At 41.8% G+C, this 24,104-nt stretch overlaps 1 protein-coding gene and 1 long non-coding RNA gene across 5 annotated transcripts in view; one reads left to right on the top strand and one right to left on the bottom strand.

The window, feature by feature from the left end:
- Window positions 1-2,470: 2,470 nt before the first annotated feature.
- LOC109562294 (uncharacterized) lies at window positions 2,471-13,803 on the bottom strand. The gene is made up of 5 exons (XR_002181158.2): window positions 13,717-13,803; window positions 12,669-12,713; window positions 6,447-12,210; window positions 4,753-4,858; window positions 2,471-3,282 (listed from the first exon to the last, which is right to left on the bottom strand). It is a non-coding gene; the product is annotated as an uncharacterized lncRNA (long non-coding RNA).
- Window positions 13,804-13,806: 3 nt separating this feature from the next.
- The window catches only part of ACOT12 (acyl-CoA thioesterase 12), a 43,006-nt gene continuing 32,708 nt past the window's right edge, over window positions 13,807-24,104 (top strand). For 2 of the 4 annotated variants that reach the window (XM_019965381.2, XM_070793989.1), the window contains exons 1-2: window positions 13,807-13,975; window positions 21,648-21,717. In XM_019965381.2, coding sequence (XP_019820940.2) covers window positions 13,843-13,975; window positions 21,648-21,717 — 203 coding nt within the window. In that variant the 5' untranslated portion in view covers window positions 13,807-13,842. Of the gene's footprint in view, window positions 13,976-21,646; window positions 21,718-24,104 lie in introns of those variants that run through there. The other 2 variants (XM_070793990.1, XM_070793991.1) reach the window with 2 other exon arrangements.

Genomic DNA, 24,104 nt, shown 5'->3' with positions numbered 1-24,104 from the left:
TTTATCTATTTATCAATAATTTGGAATTGTAATGGCCATTACAATTCCAAATGATTCAAAAGTTCATCTATATATATAAACATATATATTTTTTTTCCCCCAGAAAGGCACAAGAGCCTGACCCAAGCACCAGGGGAAACTATCTTGGTTTGGATTCCCTAAAATATCTTCCAGAGATTCGTGTCCGACTCTTTGCGACCCCATGGACTGTAGTCTACTACCCTCCTCCCTCCATGGGATTCTCCAGGCAAGAACACTGGAGTGGGTTGCCATTTCCTTCTCCAGGAGATCTTCCCAACCCAGGGATCAAACCCGGGTCTCCCACATTCCAGGCGCTTTAACCTCTGAACCACCAGGGAAGCCCCCAAATTAACTTGAACTTTGCAAAAATCTCAGAGTGTTAAAAATGACTTCTTAAACTGGTAACCATGAGGAGCCTTGTTTTCCAACTGTTCTTCCCAAATACACAGAATGACATGTTATCCCTCCTTTTAAAGAGGATCAGTGGGTTGACCAAGAAACTTCAACAGAACATGAACAGAAGAGGAACACAAACAGCAGTGGAACAGTGTGCATGATAAAGTTGGAAAGCGTATTACACAAAGAGTGAAGCTCAGACTTACCAGGGACTCTGCGCTTGGCGGGAAGACAGAGGCAGAAAGGGCTCACGGGAGGCAGCAGCCAGGTTGCCCACTGGCTTGAGGTTGCAGGGTTTGTCTTCTTTGAGCCCCACTTCAGGCATGATTAAATACCCTTGGTTCAGAAGTGGCCATATCATAATAAAACCAATAGTCAGCAACTAATAAAAATTATTGCCCACATTCTGAACAATGGTTTGCAAACCGAGAGCACCCAAATGAGAGCATGGAAAAAGAAGCACATGTGATTATAAACGGCTTATATAGTGAGAAGACAACGTCGTCACAGTAATTGGTAATTAAGCTAAATTAATGACTAAATTGGTTTTGTCTGCTCAGAAAACCGTCAGGACTGGTCTCCATTTGATTTCAATTTTAACACAGGTTGTATAGCATAAGCCAGATTCCCTGGGGAACAGACTCCGAGCAAAGCACACTCTGTTTTAAGAGGTGGTCATGTGCATGCGTGCTAATTTGTTTCAGTCGTGTCCAACTCTGTGTGACGCTATAGACGGCAGCCGGCCAGGCTCCTCTGTCCATGGAATTCCCCAGACAAGGATACTAGAGTGGGTTGCCATGCCCTCCTCCAGGGCTCTGCCCGACTTAAGAATGGAACCCACGTCTCTTACATCTACCTGCACTGGCAGGTGTGTTCTTTCCCACTAGCGCCACCTGCGAAGCCTAGGAGGTGGTCACAAGCCAACCTCAATTGAAAGGGGGTGGACACAGACCCAATCTTTCAATGGGACGAGTGTCAAGAAATTGCAAGCAAGTTTCTAAACTGCCACAGTCTTCAGCAGGTTGCAGGCTGTCTGTAGCTGCCCCCATGGAGACGGTGAGACTTTCCAGGAGCAAAAAATGATCCATAGTAACATAAGCAACCTCTGGTCACAGAAAGATTTCCCCCTATAACAGGAGGAAAGATGTAAATTATTCCAACGTCCTTGCACAATTACTTTACCTCTAATCTTAGATCTAAAACAAAGTGCATCCAAGGACTTTCTAACTCCAAAAAGCCTTGAGATGATGAAAACTGCTGGAGAGTCTGGGACCAGTTTATCTGTGGACTTCATTGTTTAGTTGCTCAGTCATGTCTGACTCTTTTGCGACCCCGTGGACTGTAGCCCACCAGGCTCTTCTGGCCATGGGATTTCCCAGGCAAGACTACTGGAGTGGGTTGCCATTTCCTTCTCCAGGGGGTCTTCCTGACCCAAGGATCAAATCCACGTCTTCTGCTGCTGCTGCTGCTGCTAAGTCACTTCAGTCGTGTCTGACTCTGTGCCACCCCATAGACGGCAGCCCACCAGGCTCCCCCGTCCCTGGGATTCTCCAGGCAAGAACACTGGATCGGGTTGCCATTTCCTTCTCCAATGCATGAAAGTGAAAAGTGAAAGTGAAGTCGCTCAGTCGTGTCCGACTCTTAGCGACCCCATGGACTGCAGCCTACCAGGCTTCTCCATCCATGGGATTTTTCAGGCAAGAGTACTGGAGTGGGATGCCACTCCCTTCTCCTGCATTGGCAGGCAAATTTTTTTTTAACATTGAGCCACCTGGGAAGATCACGTGTAGATTATTGTCCAATTCAGGTGGAAACTAAAACTCTTGGCCACTAGATTGATTTGATCGCCCGCAGGATTCTTTTCCTAATAAAAATCTGCCCACAGGTTGTATAGCATAAGCCAGATTCCCTGGGGAACAGACTCCGTGCAAAGGTTTGCATGTTCAAAGTTTACTGGGGAGTGTTTATCCCACATAGTACCTATAAGGTATTGTGTGTTTCCTATTGTTCCTGTAAAAAGCAAACAAACAAAATAATACAAACAAGGCTTAACTCAGCACAATTTATCGTTTAATAGTTTTAGAGATCAAAGTCCAAAATCAGTCAGCAGGGCTGCCTTCTTTCTGAAGTTCTGGAGGAGAATCTGTTTTCTTGACTTTCTCATCTCCTAGAGGCCACCTCCATTCTTTGGCTTGTGGCCCCTTTCTCCATCTTCAAAACCAGCAGCATAGCATCTTCTCTTTTCTCTGAAATCCTGATTCTCTCTTAGAAGGACCCTTGTCCACCAAGGATAATCTCTCCATCTCCACATCTCTAACTTAATGACACCTGCAAATTCCTTTTGCCATGTAAGGTAACACATTTATGACTTCTGGGAAGTAGGGTTAGACACCTGGGGGAAGCCATTCATTATTCTGTCTACCCTAGAAAGGAAAGAAGCAGACTGGGCAGATGCAGTTGAACTCTGATGTAAGTACAACAGAGACCTCAGCCAATCACACAGATTCTAAACCAGGCATGCTCTTCAGAGATGTCCCAGACTGAGGCAACAGGCCAGGTCCTTATAGCCCGCAAGTAAGCCAGTCAGCAAAAATGACTCCCCCTTGGGGAGGGAACATAAATAAAATCCTGGCAGTTCCCGTCCACAAAGGGCAATACCTGGAAAGGTGCCCAGGTGTCATCCAAGAATGGGGACACTCTTGGTAACTTGGAGAATGAATGTTTGGGTCCTGCAGGGGGTATTGTGTGCAGCACACCACAAAATTCACTGAAATCCGCCCCTTGCCTGCTCAGATCTGCTTGCTTTGTACAGAAAATCTGATGACCTTGGAATAGCTGCTCCAAGTTTCTAGCTGGTCTCTTTTCCTGGAAAAAACTCACAAGAGAAAATTTATGAGACAAACTGTACCCCGCTACTGCAGCTGGTTTCAGTTTGTGATGATGCTAATAATCACCCTCTTCAATTACCCATTCTAGATTACCCCTGGCTACACCTCTACGGAGAAGGCAGTGCACCCCACTCCAGTACCCTTGCCTGGAAAATCCCACGGACGGAGGAGCCTGGTGGGCTGCAGTCCATGGTGTCGCTAAGAGTCGGACACGACTGAGCGACTTCACTTTCACTTTTCACTTTCATGCCTTGGAGAAGGAGATGGCAGCCCACTCCAGTGTTCTTGCCTGGAGAATTCCAGGGACGGGGGAGCCTGGTGGGCTACCGTCTATGGGGTCACACAGAGTCGGACACGACTGAAGCGCCTTAGCAGCAGCACACCTCTATGGGCTTAGGCGGTTTACATGGTGAGTGAACAGTGTCCTCATTCCTGAAGAGCTTGTTTATCCTGGTCATCATGCCCTTCAAAGGACATGGCTGCTGCAAGATCTATTTATCACCAAAACCAGGCAAGGAAGAACCAAGAGATGCTCCCCAAATCACTGCATGCCAAATGGATTTTTGCCTTCCCCCAAAGTCCAGCCTACTCCTGGAGTTTTAGATCAGTTTCCCCTGCCAGGATGGTGACATCTTTCCTTCCTGCTGGTCTCTTGGCACAAGGAGACTGGAGTGACTGGAATGCTTGCTGGACTCCCCCAGCAGAAGTGTCCCTCTTTGGGAACCAGGAGATATACACTCACAAATCCCTGAGCTGTGAGTTGCAAGGACTGGAATCATACATTTCCCAAGTAGCACAAGCGGCAGTGATTGGGTCCACCCCTGCTTCCACGCCCTGTTTCCCAGGCCCTTGGGTTCCATCAGGAAAGCACACCATGACCTCCAGTGATCTCCTTACTCCACTTCTTGCACTTTGCCCCCTGCAATCTATTCTCAACAGAATGATTAGAATGATCCTTTTGAAACGCAATGCAAATCTTATCTTTCCTCTGCTCTGCTGCTGCTGCTGCTAAGTCGCTTCAGTTGTGTCCGACTCTGTGCCACCCCATAGACGGCAGCCCACCAGGCTCCCCCATCCCTGGGATTCTCCAGGCAAGAACACTGGAGTGGGTTGCCATTTCCTTCTCCAATGCATGAAAGTGAAAAGTGAAAGTGAAGTCGCTTCCTCTGCTCAAAACTCCCCAATTCCCCATTTCACTCAGATTAAAAGCAAAAGTCCTTACAATGGCTTTGAAGGCCCTGCACAACCTGTCTCACCCTTCATCACCTTTCTGATATCATCTCAGGACTCTCCTGCCCAATCTGCTCCACACAGCCTCTGCACTGTTCCTCAGACATGCCAGGCACACTCATAGCGAAGGGCCTTGGCACTGCTGTTCCTTCATCCAGAACACTGCTGCATTAGTCGGAACAACCCAGGGAATGCCACAGTGACAAACAACTCTCACATTTCAGAGTTACAGCAGCAGAGTCTCTGGGTTAGCTGCTGGCTCTGGCCCATGATGTCCCGATCCAGATGCATCCTCAGGGGACTCTTCTATGTGGACTCACTGTCTGAAGAGAAGGGAACATGACAAGTCATGCCCTGACTCTTAACACCCTTCATTGCTACTTATGTCTCACTGGTGAAATCAGTTCATACTCCAGGAAATACGAGATGCAGTCTCCCCACATGAACAGAAGAAGGAGGACAGGGACATCAGGGAGCACTCCTAAAGACAACCTGCTCCCCCAGAGAGGCCTCATGGCTCTTCAGTCACTTCCTTCTGACTTTTGCTCAACTGTCAGGGTCTCAGGGAAGCCTTTCCTGATCACTCTGTGTAAAGTTGCAACCATGCCCACCTACCTCTTACCCTCTCCTGTTTTTTCTCCAAAGTGTCTCACACACACACACACACACATTTATCAGCGTCTGCCTCCCCTTACCAGAATGTAAGCTCTAGCAGGGATAAGCTCTCAACATTTGCTGAGGGACCCACTTGGCTACCTACTCCCATTCATATTAGGATTTTGAAAGATTAATTGATTATGTCTTTTGCCTCCAAACTTCTACTGACCTAATTCAAGTGACAAGAATAAAAAAGTAAGGAAATGATGGCCTATGTTTATGTCCCTTAGATACCCCAGGCTACATATGTGATTCCATAGAGGAGAGAATATGCAAGACAGTTGTAATTCCAACAGGTAGGAAATACATTCTAAGATTTATTAAAACATTTGTCTTCATTAGTTCCAATCTGTAAACCAAGATTTTTCTGACCTATGAATTACTGCCTTCTAACAAAAATTTAATTCTCTCTTCTGTTTTCTCTGCATGTGATAAAATCAAGAGAAAAAGATCCTAAATGAAAAATCCAAGAGATGTCAGTATCTACATTATGGGACATTGTTTTCTTTTCAAATGCTAAATGGTAAGTATTAGGAAATTGTTTAATACATTAAAATAACATGGTAAATGGCAAGGATTGCAGTACCTTGAATGAGTGACTCAAGAGGCAGAGTTACTTAGCAATTCAGATTCGATTACTGATTAGATGGACAACTTGATTACGGATTAGGCTGGACCATAAAGAAAGCTGAGTGCTGAAGAATTGATGCTTTTGAACTGTGCTGTTGGAGAAGACTCTTGAGAGTCCCTTGGACTTCAAGGAGATCCAACCAGTCAATCCTAAAGGAAATCAGCCCTGAATATTCATTGGAAGGACTGATGCTGAATCTGAAATGCCAATACTTTGGCCACCTGATGCAAAGAACTGACTCAATGAAAAATACACTGATGCTGGGAAAGATTGAAGGCAGGAGAAGGGGATGACAGAGGATGAGATGGTTGGATGGCATCACCGACTCGACGGACATGAGTTTGAGCAAGCTCCAGGAGTTGGTGATGGACAGGGAAACCTGGAGAGCTGCAGTCCACGGGGTCCCAAAGAGTCAGACACGACTGAGCAACTGAACCGAACTAGGTGGACAATGCAGGGTAAATTTCTGACCTTATTTTCCTCATTTAAAAATTGGAATAATTAGAGTGGCTGTCCTAGGCAGACTCTCTTGTGAATTAATTAGTAACTGAAGCCCCCAGGATAACGTGGCATTACATCAAGTCAGGTTACTTTTTCGGTCTCCTGTAGGGACAGGAACTGACCTGGATCTCTTTGATGCTGCTGTGTATGCCCCATAGCACCCAGGCAGGGCTCAGACCAGGGAGACCTGGTGGGGTCCAAGCAGTTGCCTGATATAAAGGCACACTGTTGACTGTGGAGGCTTCGTATCTCTAGCCCAGTCAGCTGGATGGCTGAAAAACATTTCAAAATTGCTGTAAGAAAAAAATTATTTCCAATGTGTGTTACCTTGGTTTTATTAGGATGCTACAAAGCATTGTAATCAAACATTGTAATAAAAGCATATCACCTATTTGAGAAAAATGACTTAAAAATGTTGTTATGGAGTTGTGTCACTCACCTGATATGAGCTAAAAATGAACAGTATGGATGTCACTCAGAGACTGGAAAAATAGAAATGAATATTTCCATAGGAAATAAAAGAAAAATAAAAAACTACCAGCAATTGTGTAAGAACAATGGGGAGTGGGTATGTATTGGTTAGAAATCTTTTGGTTACACATGACAGATACCCAAACTCAAACATGTTTTTTTGTTTGTTTGTTTGTTTTGTCTTAAGCAAAAAAAAAAAAAAGTAGGGGAGAAGAGGCCATAGAAAAGACTTATCTGGTCATGAAATTAGAAAGTTCCAAAGTATGTTGGTTTCAGGTGAGGCTTGATCCAGCTGCTGATCAACACTATCAAGAACTTGCCTTTCCCTATGTCTTCCCAATGCTTGAATGCCTTTGTACAAGTCACTGATAATTCTAAAAATTCATCTAGCTTCCATTCTCCATTCCAAATCAGAGATCAATTTCTTTTGGGGAAATAACTTCTTCTGTTTAATCTTCAAGAGAAAGTAATTCCAGGTACCTGTCTCAATCTCTACTGAAACTGTGCTCTTCTCTTCCCCAGTCCTAGGGCCATGAGAAGACATGAATTAAGCTTAGTCAGATAGATGCTCTCTCCTGAGACTTTAGAGCTTAACCAAGGTCCACAAGGAAGGAAGCAGCAGAGGCAGGGCCATATGTCCCAACCTTGCAGCAAAGTCTTTGTACCTGTCCACTGTCAAGCCTGGTTCAACATATTTAGCCAATTCTGGGAGCACCAAAAGCATTCTCCTTTGCTCAGGATGCTTAGGTCCTGCTGCTTGCTTGACAGAGCAATGAGGACTTTCTGGGGATGGCCACGTGGAGGAGAGCCTCCCCTCTCGATGTCCTCATGCACTGTGTACAGTATCTTATGATGCGCCTTTTCCACACCACATTACTGATTTAAATACCAGACAGAGTTCCTTGAGAATGGGGGCCTTACCTATGCTTAGCCCAGTGTCTGGTCAATATTATACATTTAAAACAATATGTTTAATGAAATAGCTGATGCATGAATCTCCTTAGAGAGAAAAGACATGCTGGTATTAAACAATTCTAAATTTTAAGGCAGTATATTATTAAGCACAAATCATAAAGGCTCTATACAAAGTGGGGAACTGCCATAAAAAATAATTTCTGACTGTTTTATGAGAGGTTATTACATAGTCTTTGAGGATCTATGTACCTGTCAGGACAAATCTTGTTTCATCCTTGAAATTTAATCTCGAGCTTTTTCTCAGCAGATGGATATCTCTCTAATAGGGGATAAATATCCATTTTACCACCAGGAAATGCCTCTAATGCTTAGGTACAGGCCTCTTCCTAAATGAAATAGGTAGGTTTTAGCCTTCCAGCACTGCTCCAGTCACCAAGCCCTGGCTGATGACTCCTCGTGGTTAAAGATGCGTTTGGTCCTGGAAGGTGAGCTCTGAGCTCAATGGGGGTCGGCCCCTGCCCTCTCCCACTCACTACAGAGTGACAGCCACATCTAGACCCATTGCGGATGGGCCCATGGGGAGCCATTCTAGTGAGTATGACACGGTCTTTGGGGAGGACCATCATTCAACCCACCATAGACAGAAAAACACACATACTTCATAGCTCTGTCCACAGTAAGGGCCTAGGAGCAGGACACTTGGACGGCAACAAGCACATCTTTGTATGGTACTTCCACTGTTCTGAAGGTCTGTGATTGTTTACAAACACAAATCAGGAGTGACCTTCAAGTTTAGTAAATGGTCAGTTGCAAGATATAATCTGAGGAGTTTCCCACAGCCATCAGCTAGTTTCCATACATGTTTATCATCGTTTCATACTTCTTAGAATGAATTACATTTTTGTAGCACTTTCTCATGTTATTTATTAAGCAATGAACTCTATAAAGTTGGGGACTAAATCTATTTCATTCATCATTCATTTATCCCATGCCCCGAACAGTCCCTGGGACACAGTAGGCACTCAATAAATATGTACTGATTGAATGAATGAGTGAACGAAAGTAGCTTGGACTAGAAGAAGCATGGCCTTTGAAGTTAGACAGATCTAGGTGAACTGTCACCTCTCATTTCCTAATTGATCCAACCTGTCAATCCTGAAGGAAATCAGTCTGAATATTCACTGAAAGGACTGATGCTGAAGCTGCAACTCCAATACTTTGACTACCTGATGTGAAGAACTGACTCGTTGGAAAGGACCCTGATACTAGGAAAGATTGAAGGCAGGAGGAGGAGGAGACGACAGACGATGAGATGGTTGGATGACATCACCAACTCAATGGCCATGAGTTTGAGTAAGCTCCGGGAGTTGGTGATGGACAGGGAAGCATGGTGTGCTGCAGTCCATGGGGTCACAAAGAGTTGGACACGACTGAGCGACTGAACTGCATTGGACCCCATTGGTCACTTTCTCAGCCTAGTTGAGACAGCAGCAAGACTACTGGGTTTGAATCCTGGCTTTACTATTTCCTAGTTGTGTGATCTTGGGCAAGTTGCTTCAGTTTCCTCATCTACAAAATGGTAATTATTAATATAATAACACCCATTATATAATAAAAATATAATATATTAATAATAATATAATACTTCATAGGGCTATATAGCATGTTATGAGTGGCTCAGATGGCTTCACTGCAGAATTCTAACAGATGTTTGAACAAGAATTTCTTCTAGAATACAGAGGGAACACCTCCCAGTTCATTTTATGAACCTGACACCAAAACCAAAGACAGTAAAGAAAAGAAAACAGATTAATTTCTCTCAAAATTGTAAATGTAAAAATCCTTAACAGAATACTAGCAAAGAGAATTCAGCAACATGTAAAAAGAATTAAACCCCATGGCCAAGTGGGGCTATTCCAGAGATACAAAGCTGACTCCATATTTGAAAGCAGACCCTGGAGTCCAGCAAACTGTCAAGCAGTGGCAGTGGTGTCCAGGAGCCTCCACTGAGCAGGTCCTGGGAAGAAGGGGTGTGTGTGTGTACTCAGTGGTGTTCAACTCTGTGACTCCCTGGACTATAGCCTGCTAGGCTCCTCTGTCCACGGAATTTTCCAAGTAATACTAGAGTAGGTTGCCATTTCCTACTCCAGAGGATCTTCCAGACCCAGGGATTGAACCTGTGTCTCTTGCCTCTCCTGTCCTAGCTGGCAGATTCTTTACTACTGCACCTCCGGAAGGTGAGGCCAAGCAAACCCTGCGAAGTGAAAAAACTGGACTTAATACACATGGCTTTTGTTCAAAGAATAAAGTGCTGCACTCCATACATCAGGTGACACCTGGCTTGTACACCTAATGCTTATCTGTTTAAGAGCTTCGGACACAGAAGGCATGGGAACAAACAGGAGAAAGGCTGGCTTGAGGCTTCAGATGCTAAATGGGACAGTCCAATTTCCTAAGGTCAGTGTGACCCCAAGAAGAGGATCCAGGAGCAATGACGCTCCAGGCAATAAGCTGGCACTTGAAATATATGGAAACCAATTCTGAATTTTTTTTGTTTAGAAACTTCATATTTACACTTTGAACCACATCCCTAATCATTTGAATTTGAAAACATTGAGCTGGCACCTTTCCTAACCTATACCAAAGGTAGAGATAGAGACTGGTAGCTAATAAAGTTCATCTCTGTATGAAATACATTGTTACCAGACCCTCTGCCTGGGGTTCATCTCATAAGAAGAAAAAGTTCCCAGCTGCCCCTGGGAAGTCTCTGAATATCAGTTCAGGACAGAAAGTATCACGCTGGGCACCTTGCCTGCAGCCCCTCGGCACTCTCCATCCCAGCTTCAGTACAAGCTGAGAGCCTCCTCCCTCCCTACAGAGGCACAGCTCTCAGCACAGAGCTGCTCTGCCCTGAAATCAGGAGTGCTGAGGAGGAGTTCAGCTGGGAAGCAGCCCTCAGCAGTGAAGGGTGGGAACTGGAGGGTGAAAATCCCAGCTCCCACTTTGCTGGGAGGAATAACTCAGGCAGGTTCTTCACAAAGGTTAATATGCTTACAACTCCCTCGGGAAATAGAATAATATGCAGCTTCTGACTTAGCATCCTTCCCTGGTGGCTCAGATAGTAAAGCGTATGCCTGCAATGCAGCAGACCCGGGTTCAATCTCTGGGTCGGGAAGATCCCCTGGAGAAAGAAATGGCAACCCACTCCAGTACTCTTGCCTGGAAAATTCCATGGACTGAGGAGCCTGGTAGACTACAGTCCATGAGGTTGCAAAGAGTCGGACATGACTGAGCAACTTCACTTTCTTTCTTTCTTTTCTGACTTAGCGAGCTGGGGGTGGGCCGATTCTGCATTTCTAACAGAATCCCAGGTGATGCTGAAGCTGATGGTCTGGGGACCATACTTTAACTCTCCTACAAGTGCTTTCTGCAGTTTTCTCCCAAATAAACTGCTTGCTCTCAAATTTCTGATGGAGGGTCCGCTTTGGGGGGAAGCACTTTTTTTTCCCTCTGCTTATATTTCATGTTCCTTGTTCTCAGTTTCCTCAGAGACTGACCATTAACTTTACAACGTGACCCAGGGTAAATACCTCATTTCCTCATGTCCAGAATGAGGGGGTCTGACTGTCTCGTTTCCCTTGCACTCCAACATCCTAAGATGTTCTTATTATTCTAGTGATTATCATATTCTGTCTACTCTTCCCGAACAGCTTTCCTGCTCTTACGCATGACCTTCTAAAATCAAGCTGGCTTCAGACCAGCTCATCTTCAAAAGATGTCTCTAAACAGAAATGGAAGAATGGAAGCCTTTTCTTCAAACATAATAGCAGAAATCTTTGACAGATGAAGGATATAGCAAATGTTCACACATGCTGATGCTATTCAAAAAAAAAAAAAAAAAAACCGTAAGAACAGTAGTTTCAGGCAGAGTCTATGAAACTGAAAATTGGTGCAAAACCAACAAAAGCTAAGAAACCATAATCAAGACACCTAATTAGGAGATAATACATATAACAAAGCACAATGGTGACTTTGTGTACTTTGCTTCTTTGGTCATACATTCCTAGACGTACATATACAGACACAGGCTGTCCTTTTCCAGATAATCATTTTGGAAAGTCAAGTATACATATAAAGCAAGTACATACATATTATTATGTTAGTCACCACTTTTTTTTACCCCAAACAATAAAACTCAGCCTAAACACATGTTTTATTTCCAATAACTTAATAAATTTTCTGAAATATTAATAAATGAAATTCGCACATGTAACTGTTAGGCATTGCTATGTAACAATCCCCCAATCACAGTGACAGACAAAAATAAATAGTCAGATCCCACTCAGGAGTCTGCATGTCTGCTGCATGGCTCAGCTTCAGGCTGCAAGTCTGCAGGTCGGCTGGAATGGCTCTGCAATACGTGAATGCAGCCCAGCACCCAGATGCTCGTGGGGCAGTGGCTCAGGCACAGCATCTTCTCACTGCAGAGGTCAGATGTCCCTAAAAATAAGGGCTAGGTTCAAACTGGTACACCGTTACCTCCTCACATTCTATAAAATGCAAGTCACATGGCCAAGCCACACACCAGTAAGTGCCTCCCGTGGAGTTATCAGTAGATGGAGTGAGTATTTGCTGAATACTAATCCAATCTGCCAAGATGCTATAAAGAACTCTAGAGGCACTTTCTAATGAGGAATGACAAAAATGATAAAACTAATAACACTGTTATCTGAAAAGCAACTTATAAGGGGACCATCCTGGAAGCATAAGTTTTACTTTGTTTAAAAAAGTCACTTTATAGAAGTCAAACTTCCTACTTACCCAACTGAATGCATTCAATTCTTAAGCTCATATGGGACAGAAACCTACCTACAGAGGATCCTGAAAAGCTATCATGTTCATGATTCCTTCATTCCTCTCTTATGTTAAAAGCGCTTTTAAAAAAGAAGCAAAATTACCAGAATCTCCATTCAGATGCTCCAAGCTGGGGCTTAGCAGGCCATCTGCAAAGGGATGAAAAAGCAGCACTGATTTGTTGGAGTCGATTAGACTTTGTGGTAAGTCAGGAGCCCTGAGTTCAAGTCAGGTACTCAACTACCTTAACTGCTCCTTTACATCAGCTGCCTGCCCAACACACCCTCCAGGCGCCCATTTCCTCACCCCTGAATGCCCTCCCAGATGCAGCCGGTCCTCCTAATACAGCATCTCTGGCTCTATAACATGTTGTAGGTTTTCTGGTGTCACTGTTTCCTCAATGGGGAGTGCTCTGTAGAATCACTGATTTCAGCTCTACAAAGCTTATGTGTGCTAAAGGTTGACAATGAGAAATCTTATTTAATATTCTAGATTCTGTCTCGCATCAAGAAGAAATTCTCTTGGGATTTGTTGAGCTCATTTGCAGCACAGCAACAGTTTATTCTCTACATTAAAATCAAAAGGTTGCCTTCCCTTATTGGGTGCCTCTGATATGCCAGCAAAAATCAGCCCCTCTTTCTGTGTTTGGCTGTGGGCCTATTTCATAACAAAATGATGAGTAATGGGCTTTTTTTTTTTTTTTTTTTTGAGCCATTATATTATCCTAAGAACCAGAAGGTGGGTTTTGAACTAGGGATGGGAGGAGTGATTGCCCACCCTTACCTGGCAGTGTACAGCAGAAAAAAAGAAAGAAAAGTCAAACAGTTTAAAAATCAACTTCTAAAGCGAAAGGTCTACCCTCCTCTGGAGAAAATGTAACTAATTAATTATTAACTCCCCATCACTTGTCAAGTTCTTCAGGCAGACAGTAACCTCACTCGTTTACCTGGCAAACACCCATGTCCCCTTAGCCCGTGAGTTTTGTACTACATCTCACTAATTCTCTGCACAGTCCTCTGGGATAAGTGCTATCTCCCCTTTACAGGTGAGAAACCCGAGCTGGTTCCAGCTTTGCCAACCTCGGTTGCCCCAGATTCAGTGAAGAATTCCCTTTCACTCTCCTCGCGACATTCCTGGCCTCTTAAATCTCACCTCCTGGTGCAGCAGGGCGCGGGATACGGGCTGGGGACAGCGGCTCAGTGCCCTTTGGAGCTGGGGCGGGTCCAGCCGGTGGCCAGGCGGCGCCCAGGCCCGGTCGCTTCGCACTCTTGACGAGCCATGGAGCTGGAGCGGCCGGCGCCCGCGGAGGTGCGCATGAGCCAGGCCATCCAGCCTGCGCACGCCAACTCTCGGGGCGAGCTGAGCGCAGGACAGCTGCTCAAGTGGATCGACACCACAGCCTGCCTGGCGGGTAGGAGTGCTGGAAGGCGGGTGTAAGACCGGGGAGACCCGGGGTGCCGGGGTCCGGAAGGGGGGGAGCCCTACTTGAGGGGCCCAGTGTGTGCTGGGTAGGCGAGTGTCCGGGATGGCGGAGAGTGCCCCATTAGCGGGCGGGGATGTGGAAATGCAGGATGGCTGGTGTCAGTAAGGCAGAAGTCAGGATGTCAAAAGATCTGAGGCAGTGGGGTGCGGGTCTGCGCCACCCCAGGACCCGGAATGGGTAAGGAGAGAGAAGGAAGGAGGGGAGGGTATTTACAGAGTTTTAAGCCTTGTGCAGCTGGGAAATAATGATTGAGATTGTTTCTCCAGTACTGGGAAAGTCCTGGACCACTGGTTCTTAAACCTCTTAGTCTTTTATCCCATTAAATAAGCGAGGCCCCAAGAGAACATTCATGTGGGTTCTTTTTTATATGCATATTTACCATATGTGAAATTTTTAAAAATAATTCTTTTGAAAATAACAAAAATCCATTACATATTTTTATTGTAAAATAACTATTTTCAACAAGAACATAAATATACTTAGAGAAGTGATATTGGCTTACATTTCTGCAGATCTCTTTAATGTCTAGTTTAGTACATCACCCATCTCCCATATCTGCTTCTGAAGTCAGTCTGTTGCCTTCCACGCCCTCGCGTAGTCTCCACGAAGGACCTTTGCACCTGCTGTTCTTTTTGCCTTTGCACTCTCCTCTTGGCCCTTCCTTGCGTTCCGTCTCCACTAAATATCATTTTTGCAGAGCAGTCTATCCTAACCACCTGCTGTACACTTGCACCCTTCATCGCTTTTGTCACAACACCCTTTCCAAATTCCTTCACACCACTTAACACAATCTGCGATTACTTTGTGTATTAGTACGTTCACCTTTGATTTCCTGACTGGCCAATTAGCATGTAAACTAAAGCTAGTTTTCTAATGTTTATTAAGCACTAAACAAAAACCTCCTGATTATATGGATGGGTAACTGAACGGATGTGTCCAGAGCCTGCAATCTTATTTAGGAAGCCAGGCTTTGCATACAACACTTAATAGACCCAGCAAATGTACATTTTAAGTAAACTATGTTAGGATAAAATATTAGAGCTGGAAGGAGCTTAAGATCACGTATCCCAGGATTCTTGTTTTACAGAGGACAAAAGTAAAGCTCAACTAATTACAAATCCCTGCTTTCCTGAATGAGTGTTCATACAATTTCTAATCCCCTGTGTGTTAACCACCCACAAAATTCAGTCATATCCGATGCCAGTCTGTTTGATTTCTGTTTATTGATAGGAATGTTTGGCTTCTGTCTTAACAGTTTTAATAAGGATTTGAGGTTGGTTATAATAACATAATAATGGCAACATGAATACAAATGTAATTCACATGGAGGAGAAACCAGTATAGAAATTATGGAGGTTGCTAATAATAACGATGCCTATTTCCATGGCAACTGAATTCATCATGTGAATATTGAAGTGACTTTTAAAGTTACCTCACTCAGTGCTTCTGTCCTATAATGAAAGAACAATTGCCCTCTTGCAATTTTCATAAAAATGTCTATGCTTTTACATCTTTGGAAACTCAGACCACAGCAGGAGTCAACTGATAACCGATTACTGTGGACCTTAATAGTTATATTATTAACAATACAATATTGAAGAAACCTTTATGATAAAGTTGGTTTGGAAACATGCTTAATACCTTTGTTAAACACTCTACAGTAGGAAAAGACACTACATAAGCAAAGGACATTATTTAGCCAGTGAAAGTCACTCAGTCATGACCGACTCTTTTTGACCCCATGGCCTATACAGTCCATGGAATTCTCCAGGCCAGAATATTGGAGTAGGTAGCCTTTCCCTTCCCCAGGGGCTCTTCCCAACCCAGGGATTGAACCCAGGTCTCCCGTATTGCAGGTGGATTCTTTACCAGCTGAGCCACAAGGGAAGCCCAAGAATACTGGAGTGGGTAGCCTATCCCTTCTCCAGTACATCCTTCTGACCCAGGAATTGAACCAGGGTCTCCTGTATTGCAGTTGGATTCTTTACCAACTGACCTATATCCAAGATGTAACTGAATCTTTGGCAGAGAAATGCTCCATGGTATTATATTTAATACAAAAGGAGTAAAAAATAAAAAATAAAAAAATAAACCTGTTTTTTCCTGGCATTTTTCCAACCAGAGTTCCCAGTGACCCACACTTCTGTATAGACACATTACTATGACAAGTAATGATCACAACTGTGGCCCCAAAGTACTCCCATGACACACGGGCACTGCTAGATTCCCAAATGCCTTCCCAATGCTTAAAGGAAGATGAAATACATTCACTATCATGTCGCCATTAGACCTCATTTCTGTCAGTGGCCCCATTATTCTTCTCGTATCTTAATCCTAGAGCCTTTAAGCCATCTATGAGTCATTCTCCACCCTCCATATTTTAAAATATCTCAGTCTCACATTTCCTTCTCTATTTCATTTGTGTATCTTTTCCAGGGTTCACTCTTTCAGGAATGGCACCCAAATACCCAGTGATGCATGCCAAAAATCTAGGCATCAACCATCCTTGATTCTGTACCTTGCTTCTCCCTCCATAGATCTAATCTATGAACCAAGTCTTATCAACGTTCCCTTGAAGCAATCTCTCACACCCAAGCATCTTGCTAGGCTCCACTGCCACCACCTAATGCAGGATAAACATCATCTTTCATGTGGACTTCAGCAGTGGTTTCCAAACTGGTCTTCTCCATTCATTCTGGTCTCCTCTCCGCACTGCATCTAAAGTACTTTTTGAAGGTGCTTATTTGATCATGTCACTTGTTCTGTTCATCTTGTCCCACTGTCTTCCTTACCAAAGGCTATAAAAGTTCCTCTTCTAACATGGTAAGTATCTCCCATTAGAAAAATATCTCGCACAGATAACCATAATCCCTGGAACAAACACTGAATAAAAGCCACATAAGGGAACTGAAAAGCAAACAAAAGTAGGTTTAAAACATTTGGAAATCAACTCTCAGAGGAACAGAATGGTGCTAAGAAGCTTTGTCTTTTTTTGTTTGTTTTGTTTTTAATAATTTTAAGATCTTCTGTCCTTAGAAAGAATCTAATATTCTCCCAGCTTAATTTGAGGGAAACTCATAGACTTGCTGATTTGAAGAGCCAGAGGATTTAGGGGAAATACAGCTACTGGAATATGAGGGGGAAAATTCAAGACAAGAGAGAACCAGAGAGGTAGAGCCCTAAAATATATTTATAATCTTTGCTCAGCTCTCTGGTGAACCTTGAGTCATGTATATACAGGCAGACTCCATACTTCCTTCCTGAGGCCAAAAGAATTAAAAGAGCTGATCCCACCTTTAGGGAGACAGAGTTTTATACTGTGAGTTTGATCAAATTATCCAATTTAAAAAAAAGCACAATACTCTTCAGAGGATCATATAAGAACCCACAATTTCTATAACATATCACTCATAATAACTAGGCTACAATCCAAAACTACTTGATATTCAAACAAACAGGAAAGCATGACCCATTCTTAGGAGAAGAGACAGTCAGTAGAGACCAATCCCTAGAAGACTTAATGCTGGAATTAAGCTTCAAGAATTTTTAAACCGGGTGTCATAACTCTGCTCAAGAATATAGTGAAAAATATGATCATAACAAAAGACACAGTAAATCTCAGCACAGAAATAGAAACTATAAAAACAATAACTCAATGGAAATTCCAGAACTGAAAATTATAGTATTTTAAGTTAAAAACTCACTAGATAGGATTAAACAAAGAATGGAGGTGACTGAGTAAAGTTATTAAACATAAAGATGGATCAATAGAAATTATCCAATCTGAAGAACAGAGGGGAAAAAATGAATTTAAAAAATAAAATGTCTGGGATTTATGAAAAAAATAAAATGCCTTTTATAATTAAAGTCCCATAGACAAGAGAAGGCATGGGAAAAAAACAAATATTTGAAGAAATAATAGATGAAATTTTCCCAAATATGGTAAAAGACATACATGCACAGATTCAGAAACATCATGGGACACCAAGCAAAATCAATACAAAGAAAGTCACATTTATGCACATCATCAATTCTATGGTGAACAGAAAATCTTGAAAGCAGAGAAAAACACTTTATGATATATAGGAAAACAACTATTAGAATTAGCCACTGACCTCATTAGAATTAGGGCTTTCCTTGAGGCTCAGGTGGTAAAGAATCTGCCTGCAATGCGTGAGACCCAGGTTCAGTCCCTGGGTTGGGAAGATCCTCTGGAGGATATGGCTACCCACTCCAGTATTCTTGCCTGGAGAATTCCATGGACAGAGGAGTCTGACGGGCTACAGTCCATGGGGGTCACAAAGTCAGACACGACTGAGCACCTAACGCTTTCACTTTTATTAAGAGTTAGCTACTAGCCTCATCTGGAGGCCCGAAGATACTGAAATATCTTAAACAATATCTTTAATACTAAATATTACAAAAATTGTCAACCAAGAGCTTCAAGGCCCTGTTGGTTTATCCTCAGCCTTCTCTTACCTACTCATATTGTTGCTTTTTTCATTTTTTCCACAAAAACCTTCATCAGGACCTTTGTAACCACAGTTCCTTCTGCCCAGCAAGCCCTCCCTTCTCTGCTCCCTTCTCCACAACACACATCTGTTTCTACTCCTTCTCATCTTTCAGATCTCACTTCAAGCATCCTCTCCACATGGACACCTTCCTTGACATCCCACCCAGGTGTGGTTCCTCCAGTTACAGACCCTCAAAATATCCATGTTTTCTTCAGATCACCTAACTCATTTTGTTATTATGTACTCATTTAATTAATGTCTGGTTCTCCACTAGACTCCATGAGAATAAGGACAGTGGCTGTTTTACATTTCCAGGACCTTACATAGAGGTTGGCACAGCACAGGTTGTTGTTGTTCAGTCGCTAACTCATATCTGACTCTTTGCGACCCAATGGACTGCAGCACACCAGGACTCCCTGTCCTTCACCATCTCCCTGAGTTTGCTCAAACTCATCTCCATTGGGTCAATGATGCCATCCAATCATCTCATCCTCTGTTGTCCTCCTCTTGCCCTCAATCCTTCCCAGCATCAGGGTCTTTTGCAAACAGTCGGCTGTTCTCATCAGGTGGCCGAAGTACTGGAGCTTCAGCATCCGTCCTTCTAATGAATATTCAGGGTTGATTTCCTTTAGGATTGACTGGTTTGATCTCCTTGCTGTCCAAGGGACTCTCAAGCACCTTCTCCTGCACCACAATTCAAAAGTATCAATTCTTTGGCATTCAGCTTTCCTTATGGTCCAACTCACATCCATACGTGACTGCTGGAAAAACCATAGCTTTGACTAGATGGACCTTTGTTGGCAGTGATGTCTCTGCTTTTTAACATGATGTCTAGGTTTGTCATACCTGTAGTCACCATCTGCAGTGATTTTGGAGCCCAAGAATTTAATCAATATTAGTTAAAAGAAGGAATGAAGAAGTCACCATCGTTTTGATCAATCATCATTCCTGGATTACATCCACTTAGCTACTACTATTCCTCAGCTTCTCAGTTTTCCCAGGAAATCAGAAATAGCTTTAGGGGTCCTCCACTTTTACTGGCATACTGCATGAAGGACAATTAAAACCAAGAACCAGAAGAGATTGGTCCTGTCTAATTCATCTCTGTCACACTTACAAAGAAAAATGATCACACGTAAAATTTGTGGCCCTATGCTGGTTCCCCATATTTTAATTTTTCATTTTTAATTTAATGGCCCTTGAAAGTCTATAATATAGACCATGGCAATTGAGTCCCTAAAGCCCATATTCAGCCAAGAACTTCTCTAGGGAACATTTTTTGGTTGGCCTTTTTTCTCAGAGTTCCTATTGCTTCTACAGTCAAAATGACTATTTAGAACAATGTATTTGATCTTTCTAAGCCAAAATTGCCTCATTTGTAAAATGGAACTATTAACAGTATCAACCTCATATAATTAACATGCATACTTAGCTCAGTGCCAGACCAATAATAAATGATAATTATTATGATTATGTTTCTTTGTGATCCCTAATGCAATCTGGTATAGTGCTACATACACATAGAAGATGCCCAATATGTACAATAAAAAGTCTTTTTTTTGTACTTCAGTCATCATTTAAATCACTCAAAATTTGGTAACTCATGTTGGTTACCAAATTGGTTGGCTACAGGGTTACACTTTATCAACAAGAGTAGTTTAATAAACATATCATTCCCTCATGTCAGGAAACTTTACAGCATATATTTGCAAGAGTCCCAATCATTCTCCAGAAAAAGGGCATTGACTATGACTTTTAATGAGTAGACTCATTAAAAGATAGGACTGATTCAGCTCAAAGTGTCTGAAAATCAATGGGAATTTAACAAATATTTGATACACTGAATTAAACTGAGCCCACCTTGAGCATTTCTAGAGTCTAATATATTTATGTGTCTTTTCTCTAATTGAACTTCAGACCTGGGAAGCCCATTCTCCCCTCTCCATCACTCACATACACAGTTCTGCTATGGTTAATTTTCTAGTAACTCAGTTTAGGTCATGTGCATATTTGGAAGAATAGCTATTTCCAGTGAGTAAAAGAGAATGTCCCATTTTCTACAGAATTAGATCATAGGGAAGAATGTTTCACATACTTGCTCTCTGGAGTACCTTATCATATCTCTTTACCTGGGACTGTCAATATATATTACAATTAAAGTAATCCTCTATACACAGAGAATGCAGATTCAGTATAATTCACTATCTCTTTCTTTTTCATAATATGGCACTAGGAGTGAAGTCTGCAAAATTAAAATGGAGTTAAAATTTCTTTAAAAAGCTAATGCAGTCAGCCTGCTTAGGTTTTAATTGTTCCTCAGAATGAAATTCTGGAAAAAACACATGTCAACATTTTTCCCAAAGAGGATAAATTCCGATACTTTTACATAAAGTAAAACCAACAATAAAAAAAAAAAAAAAAAAACGAATTAAATAATGCAGACAGGGACCATGGAAATAATTGGAGCTCCTTCCTAACCTCTCACCCTACTCAATGCTTTCCCCCTCCAGCACAATTAATGCAAGTGAATTTCATATGGATTTAGTAGTAATAAGTACATAATGATTAAATACTTACTACATGCCCATCTCTATTTCTCTGATGCTAAGTTTCTCTCTGATTTGGGATATGGCCTTGAAGTCTTCTGTACTGTTCAATGCTTACACTGGTTAAGTGGTTTAAATACATTCAGCTACTGGTTATGTGGGACAATGGATAAAGCTCTGATGCATTGTTTTTTTAAAGAGGGGTAGTACTTGACAAAATGGAAGTTGACACCAACTTATTGAAGTTACTATTCAAGTAGCTAGATATGCTGGGTATTGGTATTGAATTTCAAATCAAAGACAGTGTAAATTAAAACTTTGCAGGAAGTACAGTAACTTCCACGCAGTAGAAAAATAACTTTTCAAGCAAAGGAACTGTTATCAATCCAGTTCATTCAGAAGTGTGGGTACAGCGTTCCTGTACTGAATAGAGGGATGAGTTACTAGAATAAACCCACTTGTTTTGTTCCTCTTCCTGCATGCTGAAGTATTTAAACATAACTAATCCAGCCCTTTTTTTTTTTAACCTATTTTTTGAAGCTGAAAAGCATGCTGGCGTTTCCTGTGTCACAGCCTCAGTGGATGACATACAATTTGAAGCGACAGCTAGGTAAGTGGCATTGCTTTATCATGCCTTTCTCCTGGGTTTATTAGTTCATTTACAACATGTATTTGTGGCACCTAAGCTAACTCATTTGCAGTCATGGATCCAATTTGTTAATAAGTAATATTTGAGCCAATGTAAATCAGTAGATAATAATAATTTCAGGACCTACTTTTAGTAAATACTCAGTGTAAAATTTATAGCCCTGATTTGTTAAGAAATAGGTCTCAGCATTAAATGCCTTTTGATATAAGGCATTACAGGATTTATAAAAGCTGATTCTTAAATGGTTCCTTCCTTTACTAAGAATAATTAATGATAATAAGTATCTCTATAGTGGTGAATTTCATCATTAGGTTGTTGGGTAAATATTAATTATTCTCAGTAGGGATGTTAAATTATGAAAAACATTTTATATGTGGGAATGTGTATATTTTACCATTTCTTATTGTAGAAAACTTCAAGATATACAAATCTTTCAACCATATACAAAAGAAGAGAGAATAGTACCATGGATCCCCAACGACCCAACACCTAACAACAACAATAATCAATTCATGGATGATATTGTTTCATCAATACCCCTCCATAATCCCCCACGCACCTGGACTATTTTTAAGCAAATCCCATAATCATCTCTGAATATTTCATATATATTTCTAAAAATCATGGGCTCTTTTAGAAAACATAATAACATAGACACAATAGCATTAACAAAAACTATCATTCCCAATAGTCTTAAAAAAATGTTTGTCTGTTTTTTAATTTAAACAATTGGTCTATTGAATCAGGAACCAATATGGCTGACATGACCTTTAACATAAAATTTGCGTTTTCTTCTTTTCTCTTGCAATTTATTTTTTAAAGAAATCTGGTCTTTTGTCCTATACAGGTACTACATTTGTATCTGCTCACTGTATCCCTGTTTAACATGTTCACTGATACGGGGTTGGTCATTATTTCTATACCTTTCTGGTGGCAGAATTAGGAATTTTATTTTTTTAAGAGGTCATATAAATAATTCTAATGAACTAGGGTCATATAGTTTTATTTAATTTATTTGATTTTATGTTTATATCTCTTTTTCTTTCTGAATATCTTGATCCTGAAAGACATAAACATAACTTACCAAAAAAAAAAGGAAGAGAGGACATTGTCTGCTAGTTGCCACCAGTTTTCAAACCCTAGAGAGTCTGTCCACTGAGATGCCCAGTTCATCTCTCCAATCTTCAGCTTACAGTTATCTATCTGGCACTTATCCATTTATATAAAAACAAAATTAAGTTAAATAAAACCACACGCATAAAAAATTACACCTTCAAAGCTAATCCAAAAGAAATTTTTGGTAGGCATTCGAACTGTAGATATGGAGAGATCTTCAGAACTCAGTGCAGTCATCTTTGTACTGATAAGAACCCGAGGCCTAAGCCCCATAGCCAGCCAAAGGTCAGAGGGCAGCCAAAGGTCAGAGGGCACTTACAGCCTGGATCTTCTTACGGTCTATCCAGTGCTTTCCCAACCCACTTCTTCTATCTTTGTGATCAGCAACCTTTATTGAACATCCCCTGACACTTGTTGTCATAGTCTGCTGCAGTGTCTGAAAGAGCCTTTGACAGATACAGATACAGATGAAGATCTGTAAATACAGATGAAGGTCTGCTGACTCAGTGCAGACACTATGTGATTTTTTTCCCTCAAGTAGAAAAAGCTGACATGTGTCTTTATCTCAACAAAATTACAGATTACTGAAAATGCAAACTTATTTGAGAACACATTGAAGCCCCATTATTAAGCTTAGGAAAGCCAACAGTGTTTTACAATAAAATATCTATTATGTACTTTCCAATCCCAAATTCTATAACTTAGACTTAACAAGTAATCTCAGCATTGAATTGGAGTTTGCTGTCTGTACTGCGTTGTGTTTGTGTTATCAGAAAGGACTTGTGGCCACGAAAACGCACGGGACCCACACCATTAAAAATTAAGAAAATTGAAAGCTACCTATAGAAAGCCATATAATTCGGTCAAAAGCCATATTAGATATTTTTAACTCACAAATATATATTGCATATACCAAAAGTACTGGTCTAGACTTAAGAGAATACGTGAATGATTATGACACAATTCTGGAGTGTGGCAGTCGTTCAGTCTGGTAAGAAAGTCAGACAAATATATAGTCATCAGAATAGAGGATGCATGCCTATGGTGAGATATAAGTTCTGGGAGGCACATGTTGACTAGAGAATCAATGAGTGTTTCATGATGGAGGCAGTATTTAATATGGGCCTTAAATGAGGTATAGATTTTCACTAGTGAATAGGAAAAGGACTTCACAAGATGAGGTACATGTAAGAGCCTAAGCACTGAATTGGGAAGAAGTGGGTGTGCTTAGG

This window comes from Bos indicus, chromosome 7, assembly GCF_029378745.1.
Source record: "Bos indicus isolate NIAB-ARS_2022 breed Sahiwal x Tharparkar chromosome 7, NIAB-ARS_B.indTharparkar_mat_pri_1.0, whole genome shotgun sequence".
NCBI classification, from domain to species: Eukaryota; Metazoa; Chordata; class Mammalia; order Artiodactyla; family Bovidae; genus Bos; species Bos indicus.
Note: the sequence above shows the minus strand (reverse complement) of the source record. Positions and strands in the feature narration are given on the sequence as shown.